Source organism: Citrus sinensis, chromosome 4 (genome assembly GCF_022201045.2).
Source record: "Citrus sinensis cultivar Valencia sweet orange chromosome 4, DVS_A1.0, whole genome shotgun sequence".
Classification (NCBI taxonomy): Eukaryota; Viridiplantae; Streptophyta; class Magnoliopsida; order Sapindales; family Rutaceae; genus Citrus; species Citrus sinensis.
Genome location: NC_068559.1, coordinates 19,088,195 through 19,103,149, shown reverse-complemented (window position 1 = coordinate 19,103,149; position 14,955 = coordinate 19,088,195). Strand labels below are relative to the sequence as shown.

Sequence of the window (14,955 nt, the reverse complement as noted above, 5' to 3'; positions counted from 1 at the left end):
AGACTAATTCATATCTATTCAAATTTCAAATAAAAAAACAAACACCACCATAATATGGTCTCCATGATGTTCCGCCCCTGGTTTAATGCGAATTTGATGTAAAAATAACTATTGTTGATTTTTTATCCAAAAGTCGAAAAAGTAAGGTGCTAGTTTTTAATTAATTCAAATGATTCTAGAAAGATTGACAGTTGGAGGGTAAATTAAATCCGAAAGTGTGTTATATGATTACCACAAATTTTAAAAAAAAGTTTGCAAACAAACAAGGATAAGAAAGTCCCAAAAGCAAAAGGAAATTATTATTCAATTGAATGATTGTGGTTGCCATAATACAATGAGTTCAGTGTAATTATAAGGTTACATTAATTAGGAATTGATCAATTAACTGCCCAAGAGCATAGTCTACGTGGGAAGAATTATCAATAATTATCCCAAAAATTAAGGTCCTCAAATGGGTCCAGAATGTGAGCCAATGATAACGTTTGTTTTTTGGAACGTTTGTTGACATGTCACATGTGATCTAACAGCTGTGTGGCCACAATCTAATTATGGACCATGAAAGGAAATCATGATGCATTAGAAATTATGAATGGAAATTGGTACGATCTCATCTAATTTGGTCGACAAAGTCGTGCTAAAGATGGTAAATGGTGATTATCTACTAGAAATTCTATAATTGGTAGCTGTTTAAATTGATGGAATGAGTAGATATTTTGACACCCCTCAAGATTCTTCTTAGGGTAAGACTATTTAAATCCACAATAGTACTCTTGACAACCATATTTTTATAATTTTTTTATTACTTTAATAGCTTTAAGTGAAATTACTAAAAAGTTAAAAGGACAAATTGATTAAAATAATATATATACCCAACCTATCACAATACATAAATCTGCCTATTTTCTTTTCATAAATTTTTATTTAAAGTAAGATAGAAAGTTTCATGGTATTAAACTTGCTAATTAATTATGTATTCAAGTATAATCTCTGCGTTTCTGGTAACTAGTTATTGATAATCAGTGTCCCTAATTGTGCATTTGGTGTAAAGATATATATACAAGAGGAAAGACTATCCAAATACAGTCCTTTGCTCTTTCCATGCTTTTAAAGTTACAAAATTTATACACGCATTGATAAAGAATGAATTTTTCTCTTTTTTAGTATTTACATCACATCATTGTTGTTTCTTGTCAAATCTTACTATTGTGCAGCTCGACATGAATAATTTTTCCTTTGTTTTTTTCTCTTCAATCAAATGATGGCAAGCAACTCAAAGTTCTGTTGATTTTTCGGATGATTTGGAAGAGTTTTATGGCCATTTTTACTTTGAACTTTTTGTAAACAGCAATTTGTCTTAATGGCAAGGGGAAAAAAATAATTCTTCATGCGTGAGTTTGAGAAGAAAGAAGAAATATGAATAACAGATTAAATTTGAATTACATTTAAAATTTAATGGATCTTAAAAGTAAAAATGTAATTTTTAAAATTTTTGAACTTTTTGTAAACAGCAATTAACGTCAAGATGGAACAGTCCGAATGACTTTTAAACCACCTCCAAGTGCTCCACAAGAGCCTCCTCGGCTCTCCTTTACCTATTCTTCAATGATTACAGCTGTCCAGACAGTCCAAGAAGATCTGCCCATTACAAGGTTCAATTCTGACGGCTACCCTATATATCCAGCAAAGCAAAATGGACATTTCCTATGGGATGTTTCAGGCTCAGGCATGTGTGACCCAAATTGTCCCTGCTGGGATGATTGGGACGAGGACGATGATTATGCCACCAAGGGGAAAAAAGAATTCTTCATGCATGAGTTTGAGAAGAAAGAAGAAATATGAATAACAGAGTAAATTTGAATTACATTTAAAAATTTAATGGATCTTAAAAGTAAAAATGTAATTTTTAAAATTTTACGATGGGTGTATTGAGAAATCGGGTGGAGAGAGTATTTTTTGTGGATTCAAATAACCCCACCCTTCTTCTTAAAGCTCCTGTTCAGTTGAAATTATTTAGATAATCTAATGCAATTTAATTCATTTCTTATTTTGAATGAAAATTCAGTAAAATATAAATTTTTAGTTTGCATTTATATAAATTTTAATTGAAAAACACTATTTTTGGGGGAAAATTATAAGAGTTAAAATTATGAAGATAAAAATTATATAATAATAAGAAGAAAAATGTTTAAGATAAATTTAATATTTTAGGATTTGTATGTAATTTTAAAAAAAAATTTGGGTGAAATTTTATGAGAAAATGGTTATTTTTAATATATAAATCTGTATTTTATCAATTAAATAAGGATATTCCAAGAAATATCATTCGAATGGGGTGTTATAAGGATTCTTGAGGGGTGTTAGAAGTTCGACTCATGTGGATTTGTTAATATCTCAAAGTAGGGGACAAGTAGTGTAGTGACTGTCCAAATGGTTGGCCCAAAAAGGATTAGACCAAATGGCTTCGGCTTAAATTGTGGGCAATAACAGGCCCAAATGTATAAGTTAAATTAGGGACTTATAACACCCCTTTTAAACTCAAATCCCACTTTTTATTTTTCTCTCTTTCTTTTGCGAAATTACAAAAAAGGACGTAAAAATTATATTTTTAATTCAATTTCACTTTCATTTAGAATAAATTTTGTAAACATACTTTTTTCACAATAAAATTATTGTTATTAGATAATTTATTTCTTTATTATTTGATAATTATTTAAATTCCATCAACAAAATTAATTATATCATATATTAGGATTAAAAAATAATTAGGATTCATGATTTGTAAAGATATTTTTAGTGTAATTATGTTCATATTTGCCCTTTTATATAATATTAAGTAACAATAAAACTATGATTACAAAAGTGGAATGATATAAGGATATTGAAGAGATGTGTAAAGCATTATTCTTACTATTTACTAACTAGCTAATTGCAGCAAATAATCCATAATCGCCCATGTGAGTAGGATAAATATACATTCACTCGTGGATAAAACCCATAATTCAATAAACGTTTGTATTTTTTTTTTTTTTTTAAAAAAAACTATGAGTTGGGATAGAAAGCTAATAAAAGTCAACAAATTTTAATTACATGTAATACTTAAACTGTGGATACGAAACCCCCACGATACTATATTCGCTCACTAAAAAATTGTTATGTGACTATAAGAATTTTTTTGAGAATTAACATCAGCTTTGTTCATGTGATTAGGAGTTACAAGAAATCTTGCTAAGAACTAATAAAAGATTTTTTTTTTCAAATATTAATATAATTTTTTATTTATAACAAGGCCTATAAGAAATTTTTGTCATTCAATGTTCATCATCCTTTTTTAATTGTGTGAAGTAGAAGGGAGAATAAAAAACAACTCCAAAATGCATCAAGGGCATTTTTTAAAATTAAGAAGTAGATTATTCTTGAATCAAGTGGTGGGTACTTTAAAAAATTATATATATTTCAGGTTAACAAGCAGATATTTTAATAAATTATTATAATTCTGAAAAACGCTTAATATGTCATAATACAACAACCGTAAAATTTTAAATTAATATAAAATAAATTTCTAATAATAATAATAGAGTCTTGACGAAAATAATAAAAATATTAAACGATGTACAGTTCAGTTGGCAGTCGATCAAAAAATATTTTTACTCGATCGGAATTTCGGAGCTTCTTGTAAACGATAACTGAATCATCATCCTCTTCCCGGCAATTTAGAACAGAAACACAAATACAAATTGGAATGCCAGAGTCTAATCCGAAGTAAAAAGTTTTAGCTTTTCGATTTTTATCGAAGGTTAATCCCTAAATTCAGTCCAACACCAATCGCCATGGCCAACGTTTCGGTGGCCGCGGAGTGGCAGCTCGTCTACAACCGGTACTACCGTAAGCCCGAGCTCTACCAAATGAGATGGAAACACATCGACTTGAGCCGCAACAAAGTCGCCTGCGCCCCGTTCGGCGGTCCGATCGCCGTCATCCGCGACGACTCCAAGATCGTCCAGCTCTACGCCGAATCCGCCCTCCGCAAGCTCCGCATTTTCAACTCTGCCGGCGTCCTCATCTCCGAAACCGTCTGGAAAAACCCCGGCGGACGCCTGATCGGCATGTCCTGGTCCGAGGACCAAACCCTGATCTGCGTCGTCCAGGACGGCACAGTCTACCGCTACAACATCCACGCGGAGCTCATCGAGCCGAACGCGTCCATGGGGAAAGAGTGCTTCGAGGAGAACGTGGTGGAGTGCGTGTTCTGGGGGAACGGCGTCGTTTGCGTGACGGAGGCGAATAGGTACTTCTGCATGGCGGATTTTGCGACGATGAAGGTTTGCGAGCTGGCGAGGCCGGAGGTCGAGGAGCTGCCGCATTGCGTGGCCGTGATCGAGCCCAAGTACACGATGACTGGCAGTGTGGAGGTGCTGATCGGAACTGATGCTGGGATATTGATGCTGGATGAAGACGGCGTGCAGAAAGTCGATGATACGCTGTCGCAAAAGATGGCCGTTTCCCCCAATGGGAATTTCGTAGCTTGTTTCACTCACGATGGTCGCCTTGTCGTTAACAATACCAACTTCAGCTCCCCTGTTATCGACGAGTCTTGTGAGGTTGTATTCATTTACAACAACTCTTTTCAAATTCTAACATTTTTGTTCATTATCAGAAAACTGGTATCTGAAATTTTGTCTATTTCAGTCAGCACTCCCTCCGGAGCAGATAGCGTGGTGTGGGATGGACAGCGTACTTCTTTATTGGAATGATATGTTGGTGATGGTGGCTCCTCAAGCAGAGCCTGTGCAGTACTTTTATGACGAGCCACTAGTTCTCATCCCAGAGTGTGATGGAGTGAGGATATTGTCCAACTCGAGTATGGAATTTCTGCAACGGGTTCCTGCTTCTACCGAACAAATCTTTGCAATTGGAAGCACGTCACCCGCAGCTTTACTTCATGATGCCTTGGATCATTTTGACAGGAGAAGTGCCAAGGTAGTTTGGTCTTCTTTTCCTGTCCCACTTCATCTTTGTGAAATCATAATTTGCAGTATTCACTGGTATATATGTTCAAATTGCATAATTTTTGCTCATTGTTTCGGTCATTGGGTTTTTATGAACAACCTATTGCTGAACGTATGAAGCTTGTGATATTGCGAGCTAATCAAACTATGATCGTATCTTGTTTATCAATTGGCTGCTGTTGCATATCAAGCATAGTATCTGTTGCTACCGTTAGGAATCTGTTATTAATCTTATTTTTTAAAAAAATAAATATCACCGTAGAGCTTTAAGGTGGTCAGAATTCAAGTTCCTTTTCTTTTCATTATTCTTGCTACAGCACTTATTTCAACATGGGGAATCCACATATGCATCTAAAGAAAGGAGACTTCGATTTTGACTGCCGCTACTATGCCTGCCTTAAATTAAAAAGAATCAAACAAAAATATATATCTTATTAGAGCAGTGTGTACTATCTGTAATTTCTCTAAAGGGAGAAAAAAACAATAATAATAATAAATCTGTTGTTGTTTACTAGGCAGATGAAAATTTGAGGTTAATACGTGCGTCCTTGCCCAAGGCCGTTGAAGCATGTATCGATGCTGCTGGTCATGAATTTGATATTTCTCGTCAAAGGACACTGTTGAGAGCCGCAAGCTATGGCCAAGCCTTTTGCAGGTTAGTTTGGCACATATTCTTGACAATAAAATTTAAAATCTCTAGAAGCTATTTGATGAAAGATTAAGATTTGGATTTTGATTCTTTGCTTTGCCTATGGCATTTGTTCTTTGTTGCTAGCTAGTTCATATTGAAGTCCTTATTCTTTGTTTTTCTTATCAATCAAAAGCAGAAGTCCTTATGCCTTACGATCTTTTGAAATGAGACCAAGCCCTTGCTCTTGCTTGTATCTTTTTATGTGGGCCAACATTGTCAATAAAGCTAACTATATTAGGATTCAACTTTTCTACACTATGAAAGTTTAATATCATTTTGGTGAAGAGGAAACCTTCTATAGTAAAACTCAGAAGCTGGATTCATAACATGACGTTTTCTGTGTCTCAAACTATCTAGAGTGCTTACATGCTTACCACTTTTCTTGCCTATTACATGAATAAGTTTGGATGCATAATTGACCTGTATTCTACTAATGAAACCAATAAATAGCAGCCTAACCCAAAATGACCCCAGATGCACTTGACATTTCTTGTTTTTGCTTAATAATTTGTTTGAAAGCCTTGTTGGCATTCGTTTGGTTTTGTATTTTCTTTTTTGTATTATGTTGGGTTTGGAGAAAGCTTTTCTTCTATCTCTTTATATTCCTCATAATTGGTGACATACAACTAAATTTGGATAACATGCAAATGAAGGATGATCATTGGATATAGCTCTCTTGTGGTCACATTCTGTAGAATTGATTGTATTATAGTGCACGGACATCTTCTTAATGTTTTTTCTCCTCAATATTTCCTTGTAAAAATTGAGGTTGGATTTCAGACACATGGTGTACTATTCTAGCAATATTTTGGCCCTAAAATATATACTTTTCTCTCTACATGTTGTTTGAGTTTTGTGGTACATTGGTGGTACTTTCTAGTTGGTTTATCTTATAGACATGTTACAGGTTTCTGTCTATGGTTTAACCATGTACAGCAGTTTGTTTGATGCCATCTAGATGATTGGCTCATATTATTGATGTTTCAGCAGCAAGATTTATCTTTTCTTCTTTCTGATTTTGGCTCTCGTTAATGATATCCAGTTGGCTTTGACAGCAATTTTCAACGCGATCGTATTCAAGAGATGTGCAAAACTTTGCGGGTTTTGAATGCTGCGCGTGACCCGGAGATTGGCATCCCTCTCAGTATCCAGCAGTATAAGGTCTTCAATTTTTGCCTAGATCAATGCTGATTTACATGCTATTTCTTGAATTTGTATTGATGAAATTGTTGCCTCAGTCACTTACAGCATCAGTGTTGATTGGTCGTTTGATTAATGCCAATTGCCACCTCCTTGCACTGCGTATATCAGAGTACCTTGGGATGAACCAAGTAAGTTTGAGTTTACCAAATAATAAGGATTTGCACTAGGCCAATATATTCATTTCTTGCTTTTATTGTTTTTCACCTTGCTATTTGTGTCCCATCTACAGTCACTTTCTGATGTTTGAAGCTTAGCAATGGCCGAGTTTTCTTAGGCTGGCATCTTTGTTGGTTTCTTCTTTGTTCTAAGCCTGTCTAGTAGATAGTTTATGGTGTATACGCATTCAACTCAATAGTCTGTGGCTATTTACAGGCTAGAAATATAATGTTGACGGAAGTAAGGTGTTCAACATAAAACATCGACAATAAAAAATTAGAGAAACTCTAACAGACACTTTGGTGAATAAATGACTTGTGAAATTTAAAAGCCGAACTCCTGTAGAAGCAGTTACAACTGCTGACCTGTCTAGGATGCTTATTTTAGATGTTGACCAAGAACTCGTGGGGTTGTCATCATCAATAGAAAGTCAGCTAATGATGCTCGAAATTTAGTGTTCTACCTCTTTCAATTTTTTGTAATTTTTTTAATTTAATTTTCTTTTTTTGTTTAACAAAAATAACGTATTTTGTTGAATTGAAAATTGGGATCATTCACTACCCTTGCTTACTTGTCTGTCTTCTGGTTGACGTTCTGATATAATATCTCGTTTAAAAATAAAAAATTTGTGTAGGAAATCACATGTCTTGTTTTTTATCTACATCTCCATTCTCTATATATAAGTAATCAGATCCATTTCTAGACTGCTTTTAATGGGGCCCTGACAAAGTTTGTGCTCACTTTTATTATTTTGATGGTTACCACTTCAAATTTCAGGTAGTAGAAGGCCTGACATTTATCTTATCTTTCTGTATATCTCAGGAGGTGGTGATTATGCACTGGGCTTGTTCCAAGATAACAGCTTCATTAGCAATTCCTGATGTCACTCTCCTGGAAATCTTGCTTGACAAGGTTTTATTTTCTTTTTGATTGATGTTTATGTTAGCCCTCAAATTTACAAGTTATTTGGTCATTTAGTTTCACGGAAATGTGATATCTGAAATCATGGTTCTGGAGTTTCAGCTTAAACTATGCAAAGGCATATCCTATGCAGCAGTTGCTGCTCATGCAGATAAGAGTGGTCGCCGGAAGTTAGCTGCTATGCTTGTTGAACATGAACCTCGATCTTCCAAACAGGTTACCTTTGTCCTTATTCTTTTCTAATTTGTGGCTAAAGGTTATTTCCAGTGATGTAAAGTAGACTATCCTAGGTGCAAAGTATGACACGGGACCTTGCAGAGGTTAAACATTTGGGCACAAAAGCACGACAATCGTTATGAAGCAAGGTCCAAGTGAAATACATAATAATTATGATTAAAAAAAGAATAATTGTATGGCATGTGTAGTCAGAAGTGCATTTCGAACTAGTTATTTCAAGCAATTTTAGGAAATTTGATAGTTTTAATGGATCAAGAAATAACAAGTGAAAAAGGCAATGTGGAGCCCTGCCATAAGCCTGTCCCAGCGGAATTCATACAGTGCCTGGCCCATGCCAAGCTTCCATATTGCAAACTAGTCTGGCCAAAAGTGTGGCTTGACATGAAGCACAAAGGTCTTCTTAGCTCAGACTGCCGGATTTACAGCTCTAATTTATTTCTCTGCCATCAAGTTTTCTCGTTCATAGCCTAAATTTTCAACCTTCTCAAAACAAAGTTCTTTTCTATGTTACTTATGGTTGTTTTGCTAATTTTGATTCTTCCTTCAGGTTCCTCTCTTGTTAAGCATAGGAGAGGAAGATACCGCTTTGGTGAAGGCAACTGAAAGTGGAGATACTGATCTTGTATATCTTGTTATATTTCACATTTGGCAAAAGGTACTAGTTTTAGTAATAAATCCTTTATCATATAGGAATATTCAGAAACTATTAGACAATATATAGGCTGCATAAACAAGAGCTCAATGTGATCTGTTAATTAAATAATTCATCTTAATCACATTTTTCTGTTATTGCAGAGGCCTGCCCTGGAGTTTTTTGGGATGATACAAACAAGATCGCTAGCATGCGATTTATTTACAGTTTATGCACGGTAAATGCCATTATTAGTTGAATATAATAAATCTATTTTGTTATAATCTTCAATTAAGCTATCGAATTTTCCAGTAAATATCAAAATAATAATTATTAAAGGCTCAAGTATATTTGTGGAATGTTGCGGTCTCCTAGAGCGTAAAGCCAGGGTGCAATGGAAGGCATACACTTAGTTAAAGAAAGGTACATAATTGAGTGTGATAATATTACATCAAAGAAAAAGGATATAAAAGTGTATATACAAAGTTATATTTGACTTGAAAATTTGATGAAAAAATCCAACATTTCAATGATAAGGAAATCGAGCTGGTGATTGCAGAAAAACTGGAAGTTTCTCAGTGGGAATTTTGAAGATGAAAATTTAGCGGTTTTGGACACTTTTCTCATGTCTTTCATCATGTTAGGCTTAATACAAAAAAGGTGACATTGTGCTGCTGATTAAAAGAAATGTTACTTTAAAGAGTTATGCCTTCTGCCTTGGGGGCTGTGTGTGTGTCAAGTAGAGGAGTCTGAGCTTGATGTCTGATTAAGTGCATAGGCTGCATCTGACATGATTCCGTGCTTAGAGTACTCATTGAATAACAATGGTCAAAATGAAGCTCAATGATTCAGTTTTTTCACTTCATTTCTCCAATGGTATTCATTATCTCTCCATTTCAGGTGTTATAAGCATGAATTCCTCAAGGATTTCTTCCTATCAACAGGACAGCTTCAGGTAGGTTTAAACTATTAGCATTTCTGTTTTTCCATTTTGTCAGTGTGTTCTTGTGGGAGCAGAAAATCAGACTTTCTCATATGCTTTGTGATCTTGTTATTAGATAGTCTATTTTGTTTCTGTAAGTAATCAAATATTAAGTTTTCTCATATTCTCTGACATTTAATATTTTTACTACTTTGATCTTCAAAATATGGCTGGGTTGTAGATGGGACATAAATGCTGTCGTGTATTTCCTATGCATAAAGACATATCTTGGGTGTTTAGGATTTGGGTTGTGTTACAAGTGTTTGTACAGTGCCTGATATGTGCTCAAAGGAGGTGGTTTACAAAGTGTGTGTAGTATGGTCTCCATTACAAGAGTTCGGAGATGTACTGCTTATCAGATAGCCCATGCCCTTTATTTCAACGGTTTTCATTGGAAAAGTGTTATGGCCTTGACTTCTAATGCTTCCCTTAGTAGAGAGTTTTCTATTTTAATGCTTAATATTATATGGCTAATTTTTAGCAGGCCATTAATTTTGTGGATTGTGAAATGTAACAATTATTTCTAAACTTGTATCATAAAGGGATTTCTCTCCTTCTCTCCCTTCATGTGTGCATGTGTGCGCATATGGTGCATGGACATTAAAATTTCGGCAGGTTCTATTTCATAATACTTTATAAAATGTTTTTGCGGTCAACTTGCCTTAGCTTGTCCAAATTTGGATGAATCTTGTGATTTCTTGTTACTGCTCTCCTTTTAATGGTTGAGTTATATTTAATATGAAGTTTATTTGGTTTTGTAGGAGGTGGCTTTTCTTCTCTGGAAAGAATCATGGGAACTCGGAAAAAATCCTATGGCAAGCAATGGATCTGCCCTTCATGGTCCACGCATAAAACGAATTGAGAAGGCGCATAGTCTCTTCTCAGAGACCAAGGAGCACACTTTTGAGTCAAAAGCAGCTGAAGAACATGCAAAATTGTTGAGGTGAGAAATCTTGATTATGGTGCCATCTGTTCATATAAAGTTTCAAAGCGCTCAATGCTTGTTGTTTTAAATGATTTGACGTCCATAGAGGGAGGGGATACTAAAACAAATTGCTGGGATATGTGGTCACCTGTAGATATAAAATAAACTGTTTCCTCTTATGTATCAGTTAACAAATTCTATGTCTTGAACCTTAAATTTTCATGCTCTAATTTTAAGGGTACAAAAGAGTATGCCTTATTTGGAATTCTACGTTTGTGCAGTGTTATTCAAGAAGCAAACAAGAGATGTTGTGTTTTTCTATTTCCCTATTGAAATGCTGAATTTACTGTCTTAGGTAATATATCAAATAATGCTCCTACTTGTCAAAGTAACAGCAGAGAGTTGTCTATCTTAAAATTGGTAACATAAATTGTATGTTGCCATGTATAACATTTGAGTAGCCAAGGATACATACTTTTTTATGATGCTTTATCACATTGGATAGTGGTAGACACAAATACAGTTGTGTTACTCTGATAAGAGTATGAGAGGTGGTCACAGTCAAGTAATGAGATGTCATCTATGATGGAGACGTGGAACGGAACATTCTTTCTGTAAGCTCTAACCCCCTGTCAACCTTCAGTCCTCTCCACACACTCGCACATGTATGCACACACATAAAGAGGGAAAAAAGAAAGGTTAAAATGGAGGTGGATTGTTACCTGTTCCCGTACTTGTTCCTTTATAGATCTATACCGTAATAGATACTTACTATCATTGTATCTATTCTGACAGAATCCAACATGAGTTAGAAGTGTCTACCAAACAAGCAATATTTGTTGATTCAAGCATAAGCGACACTATTCGCACATGTATTGTGCTGGGAAATCATAGAGCTGCCATGAAAGTGAAGACAGAATTCAAGGTCTGTTGTGTTTCCTTTGTGCTCCCTCCCTAGTTAGAAGGAGGTCATTCTTGTGCCTCCTTGAAGAGGCATATCTGCATGGGTGATAGAAGATCAACCTTATTTCAGCATGACTGTTTATGGGCTTATAATTCCTAGTGATTAGGTGACTTGATACTTGCATTTTCAACATGTTCCAGGTTTCTGAGAAGAGATGGTATTGGCTTAAAGTTTTTGCTTTGGCTACAAAAAGAGATTGGGATGCCCTGGAGAGGTTCTCAAAGGAGAAGAGACCACCAATTGGTAAATTTTGATATTTCCTGTTTAGTTTCACTGAACAAGAACTTTGAATGGAGACTTTGTACTTGGCATCTTTGATAGACATGATAATCTAAGTACCTGTATGTTTTCCGGCATCAAATAGGTTACAGGCCATTTGTCGAAGCATGTGTAGATGCAGATGAGAAAGGTGAAGCACTCAAATATATTCCAAAACTTGTAGATCCTCGAGAAAGAGCTGAGGTAAGCTATACTTGGCCAGTCAGTTTTCTGAATTCAGTTATAGGAAGTTTTTGTTCTTCAGCTTGGAAAGACCCATCATTATTTGGTGCCTGTATGATTACTGATTTCTGTGGAGACAAGCTGAGTAGAATTTGTTGTATGCAAAATATTTGGTTAGAATAATAGCTGTGCACTCCATGATTCTTTTGTTTTGCCTGCCATCCAAATGGTTACTGATTGTGACTGTATACTTATTGGGAACTGGGTACTGGTTATGCACACTTTTTTTTTTCATTTTAAGCATAGTGTTGGTCGATAACATAATTGGTAGTTAAATTCTCTCTCCATCCATGTCATGAGAGCTGGTTTCTCTTGTATCAAGTCAAGGGATTTTGCTATGCATTGATGATCATGCCTGTCTCTTACTTTGAGCAGGCTTATGCCCGGATTGGTATGGCCAAAGAAGCTGCTGATGCTGCTTCACAAGCAAAGGATGGTGAATTGCTTGGTCGATTGAAATTGACATTTGCACAAAATGCTGCAGCTTCATCAATTTTTGATACTCTTCGAGATAGATTGTCCTTCCAAGGTGTTTCTTAGCCCTGTCAATTCAATATATTTTTTTTTCTTTTAAATATTTTTTGTTATATATATAAATATTGTAAGTTATTGTCTGTTGTGTGCATAGATCATGTTGAATGAGTGTAAAGGCAGATAGTGATATTGTAATAGTTTGTGATTATTTTGTAAGTTATCTTGTATGAGAGAGAAAGGTTGAATTTTCATTCCCCTCGAAGGGAATGCATAAAACTTATTATTTTCCTTGTTTTGCTTGGACTATAAAATGATAACAATTAAGGAACAGTTATTTAAATTATATGATTACCTTAAATAGGAGAAAAATGTTTCATTCATAGTTAAGTTTGTGGATGATGAATTCATGCTGCGTTTATTTTTTGGATTGTAGTGGGAATCCTGAAGAGTGAGAATCCTTGGATTAGGAGTGTGGAGTGGGAGTGGGAGTAGGGTGTTTACTTAGACTAAATGAAAGCATGAATTGTCAATCAGAATTCTAATTATTTGTTTACTTTATCTTGGATTGGGAGTAAATTTTTTTAAATTACAATTTTATCCTTATGTACAGAATTATAATTTGTAATTAAAAAATTAATAAAAAATATTTGGAAAATAAAATAAATATTTTATTATATTTCTAAATTAATAATAATTACTAATATTCTTAATCATGTAAATCATAATTTTTTATTAATTTTAATTTAAATTATGTGAATAAAAATGATTAATAATAGCAACACAAATGAAATATTATTATTGATAATATAGTACAAAATTAATATTTTTTTAGAATAAAATATTTATTATTATTAATTAAATAAATAATTAATATTTATTAAAATTAATGTTTAATATTATTAATTTAAATATAATATTTATTTATTTTTATTTTATTAAATTTAATAAAATAAATATGATAGAATTATTATTTTTAATAAATATGATATTATTTATTTATTTTATTAAATATTATTTATTTATTTATTTAATTATATGGATAAAATGAGAAGATGGGGGAGTGGATTCCCACTCCCACCTCCCTCCATGGGAGTGGGAATCCCACTTCCCACTCCAAAATGAAGTGGGACTTACGGATTCCCACTCCCACTCTCTCCTTTATTAAGGTAAGTAAACACTGGAGTGGGAGGAATCCACACTCCACACTCCTACTCCAGAAAGTAAACACTACCTCAGTGGAGTCGATCTAGATGAAGGGTTTGGTCTCATGATGGTTTGATCCTCAATTGATTTTTAGTTTCTTGGCAGCCATAGTTCGGCGCGGGATTAGATTCTTTAGACATTCAAAAAGGCTCTACATTTTCTCAACCCAAATCTCGTGTTAAAAAAAGAAAAAAAAAAGACTTGTGTTTAGGGATGGCAAAAACCCTTACGAGGACGGGTACCCTCGGGGATTTTTCCCATTCGGAGAGGGTATGGGGATAATTTCATACCCAATTTCTTATTCGGGGAGGGGACATGGATGAGGTGAAATTCACATTCCCTACTTATTTTTTCATTTTAATTTTTAATTTTATTTTTATTTTTTAAAATTACTAGTAAATAAATAATAAATTTTGAATTATAACATTATAAATATTGGTAAAAATAACAAATATCAAAATATTTATATTATTAAATTTTTAGGTTTAATTAATTAATTAAAGTCCTAAATTTTTATTTAGGACATTAAAAAAACCGAATAAATCCTATTAGCCCAAAAATTTTATTTTAATTTTAATATTCATTAAATGTTTTAAACTTAAATCTATTATTTATTTATTTTTAGATGTTATAATTGACCACAGCAAATCACAATTTTAATATCTAATTTAATCTAATCTAATCTAATCTAATCTAATCTAATATTTGTTCTTGATTTGCTCTGATTTAACTATTGTGCTGTAAAGGGAATAGTCCACATTTATAAAGTGCCCACGCCACCATTGAAAAAGTTAATTTTGAATCTAAATTCGATTTTATTTGTAACAATTTTGTATTAGACTATTGATTTATTCACGATATTTTGTAAAAGAAGTTTGTATCCCTTACATGCTGCGTTACTTACTAATTTAATGTATGTGATTTTTATAATGGATATTAATATAAGATATATTTCAAATTTTACTTTTATTTGAATTTTTTATTTTAATATGATTAACTCAAAATCAAAAATAAAAAATTTATTAGTTATTCAGGGATTGGGGACCCTTGGGGATCCCCTG

The 14,955-nt window shown here is 33.8% G+C and overlaps 1 protein-coding gene across 1 annotated transcript; it reads left to right on the top strand.

The window, feature by feature from the left end:
- Nucleotides 1-3,587: 3,587 nt before the first annotated feature.
- On the top strand, nucleotides 3,588-13,073 carry LOC102617306 (protein VACUOLELESS1). The gene is made up of 15 exons (XM_006484836.4): nucleotides 3,588-4,598; nucleotides 4,687-4,977; nucleotides 5,522-5,661; nucleotides 6,753-6,858; nucleotides 6,936-7,028; nucleotides 7,879-7,968; nucleotides 8,080-8,193; nucleotides 8,762-8,869; nucleotides 9,010-9,083; nucleotides 9,746-9,800; nucleotides 10,589-10,770; nucleotides 11,548-11,677; nucleotides 11,857-11,959; nucleotides 12,081-12,178; nucleotides 12,593-13,073. The coding sequence occupies exons 1-15, from the start codon at nucleotides 3,828-3,830 to the stop codon at nucleotides 12,755-12,757; spliced, it is 2,520 nt and encodes an 839-aa protein (XP_006484899.1). The 5' UTR covers nucleotides 3,588-3,827; the 3' UTR covers nucleotides 12,758-13,073.
- Nucleotides 13,074-14,955: the final 1,882 nt, after the last annotated feature.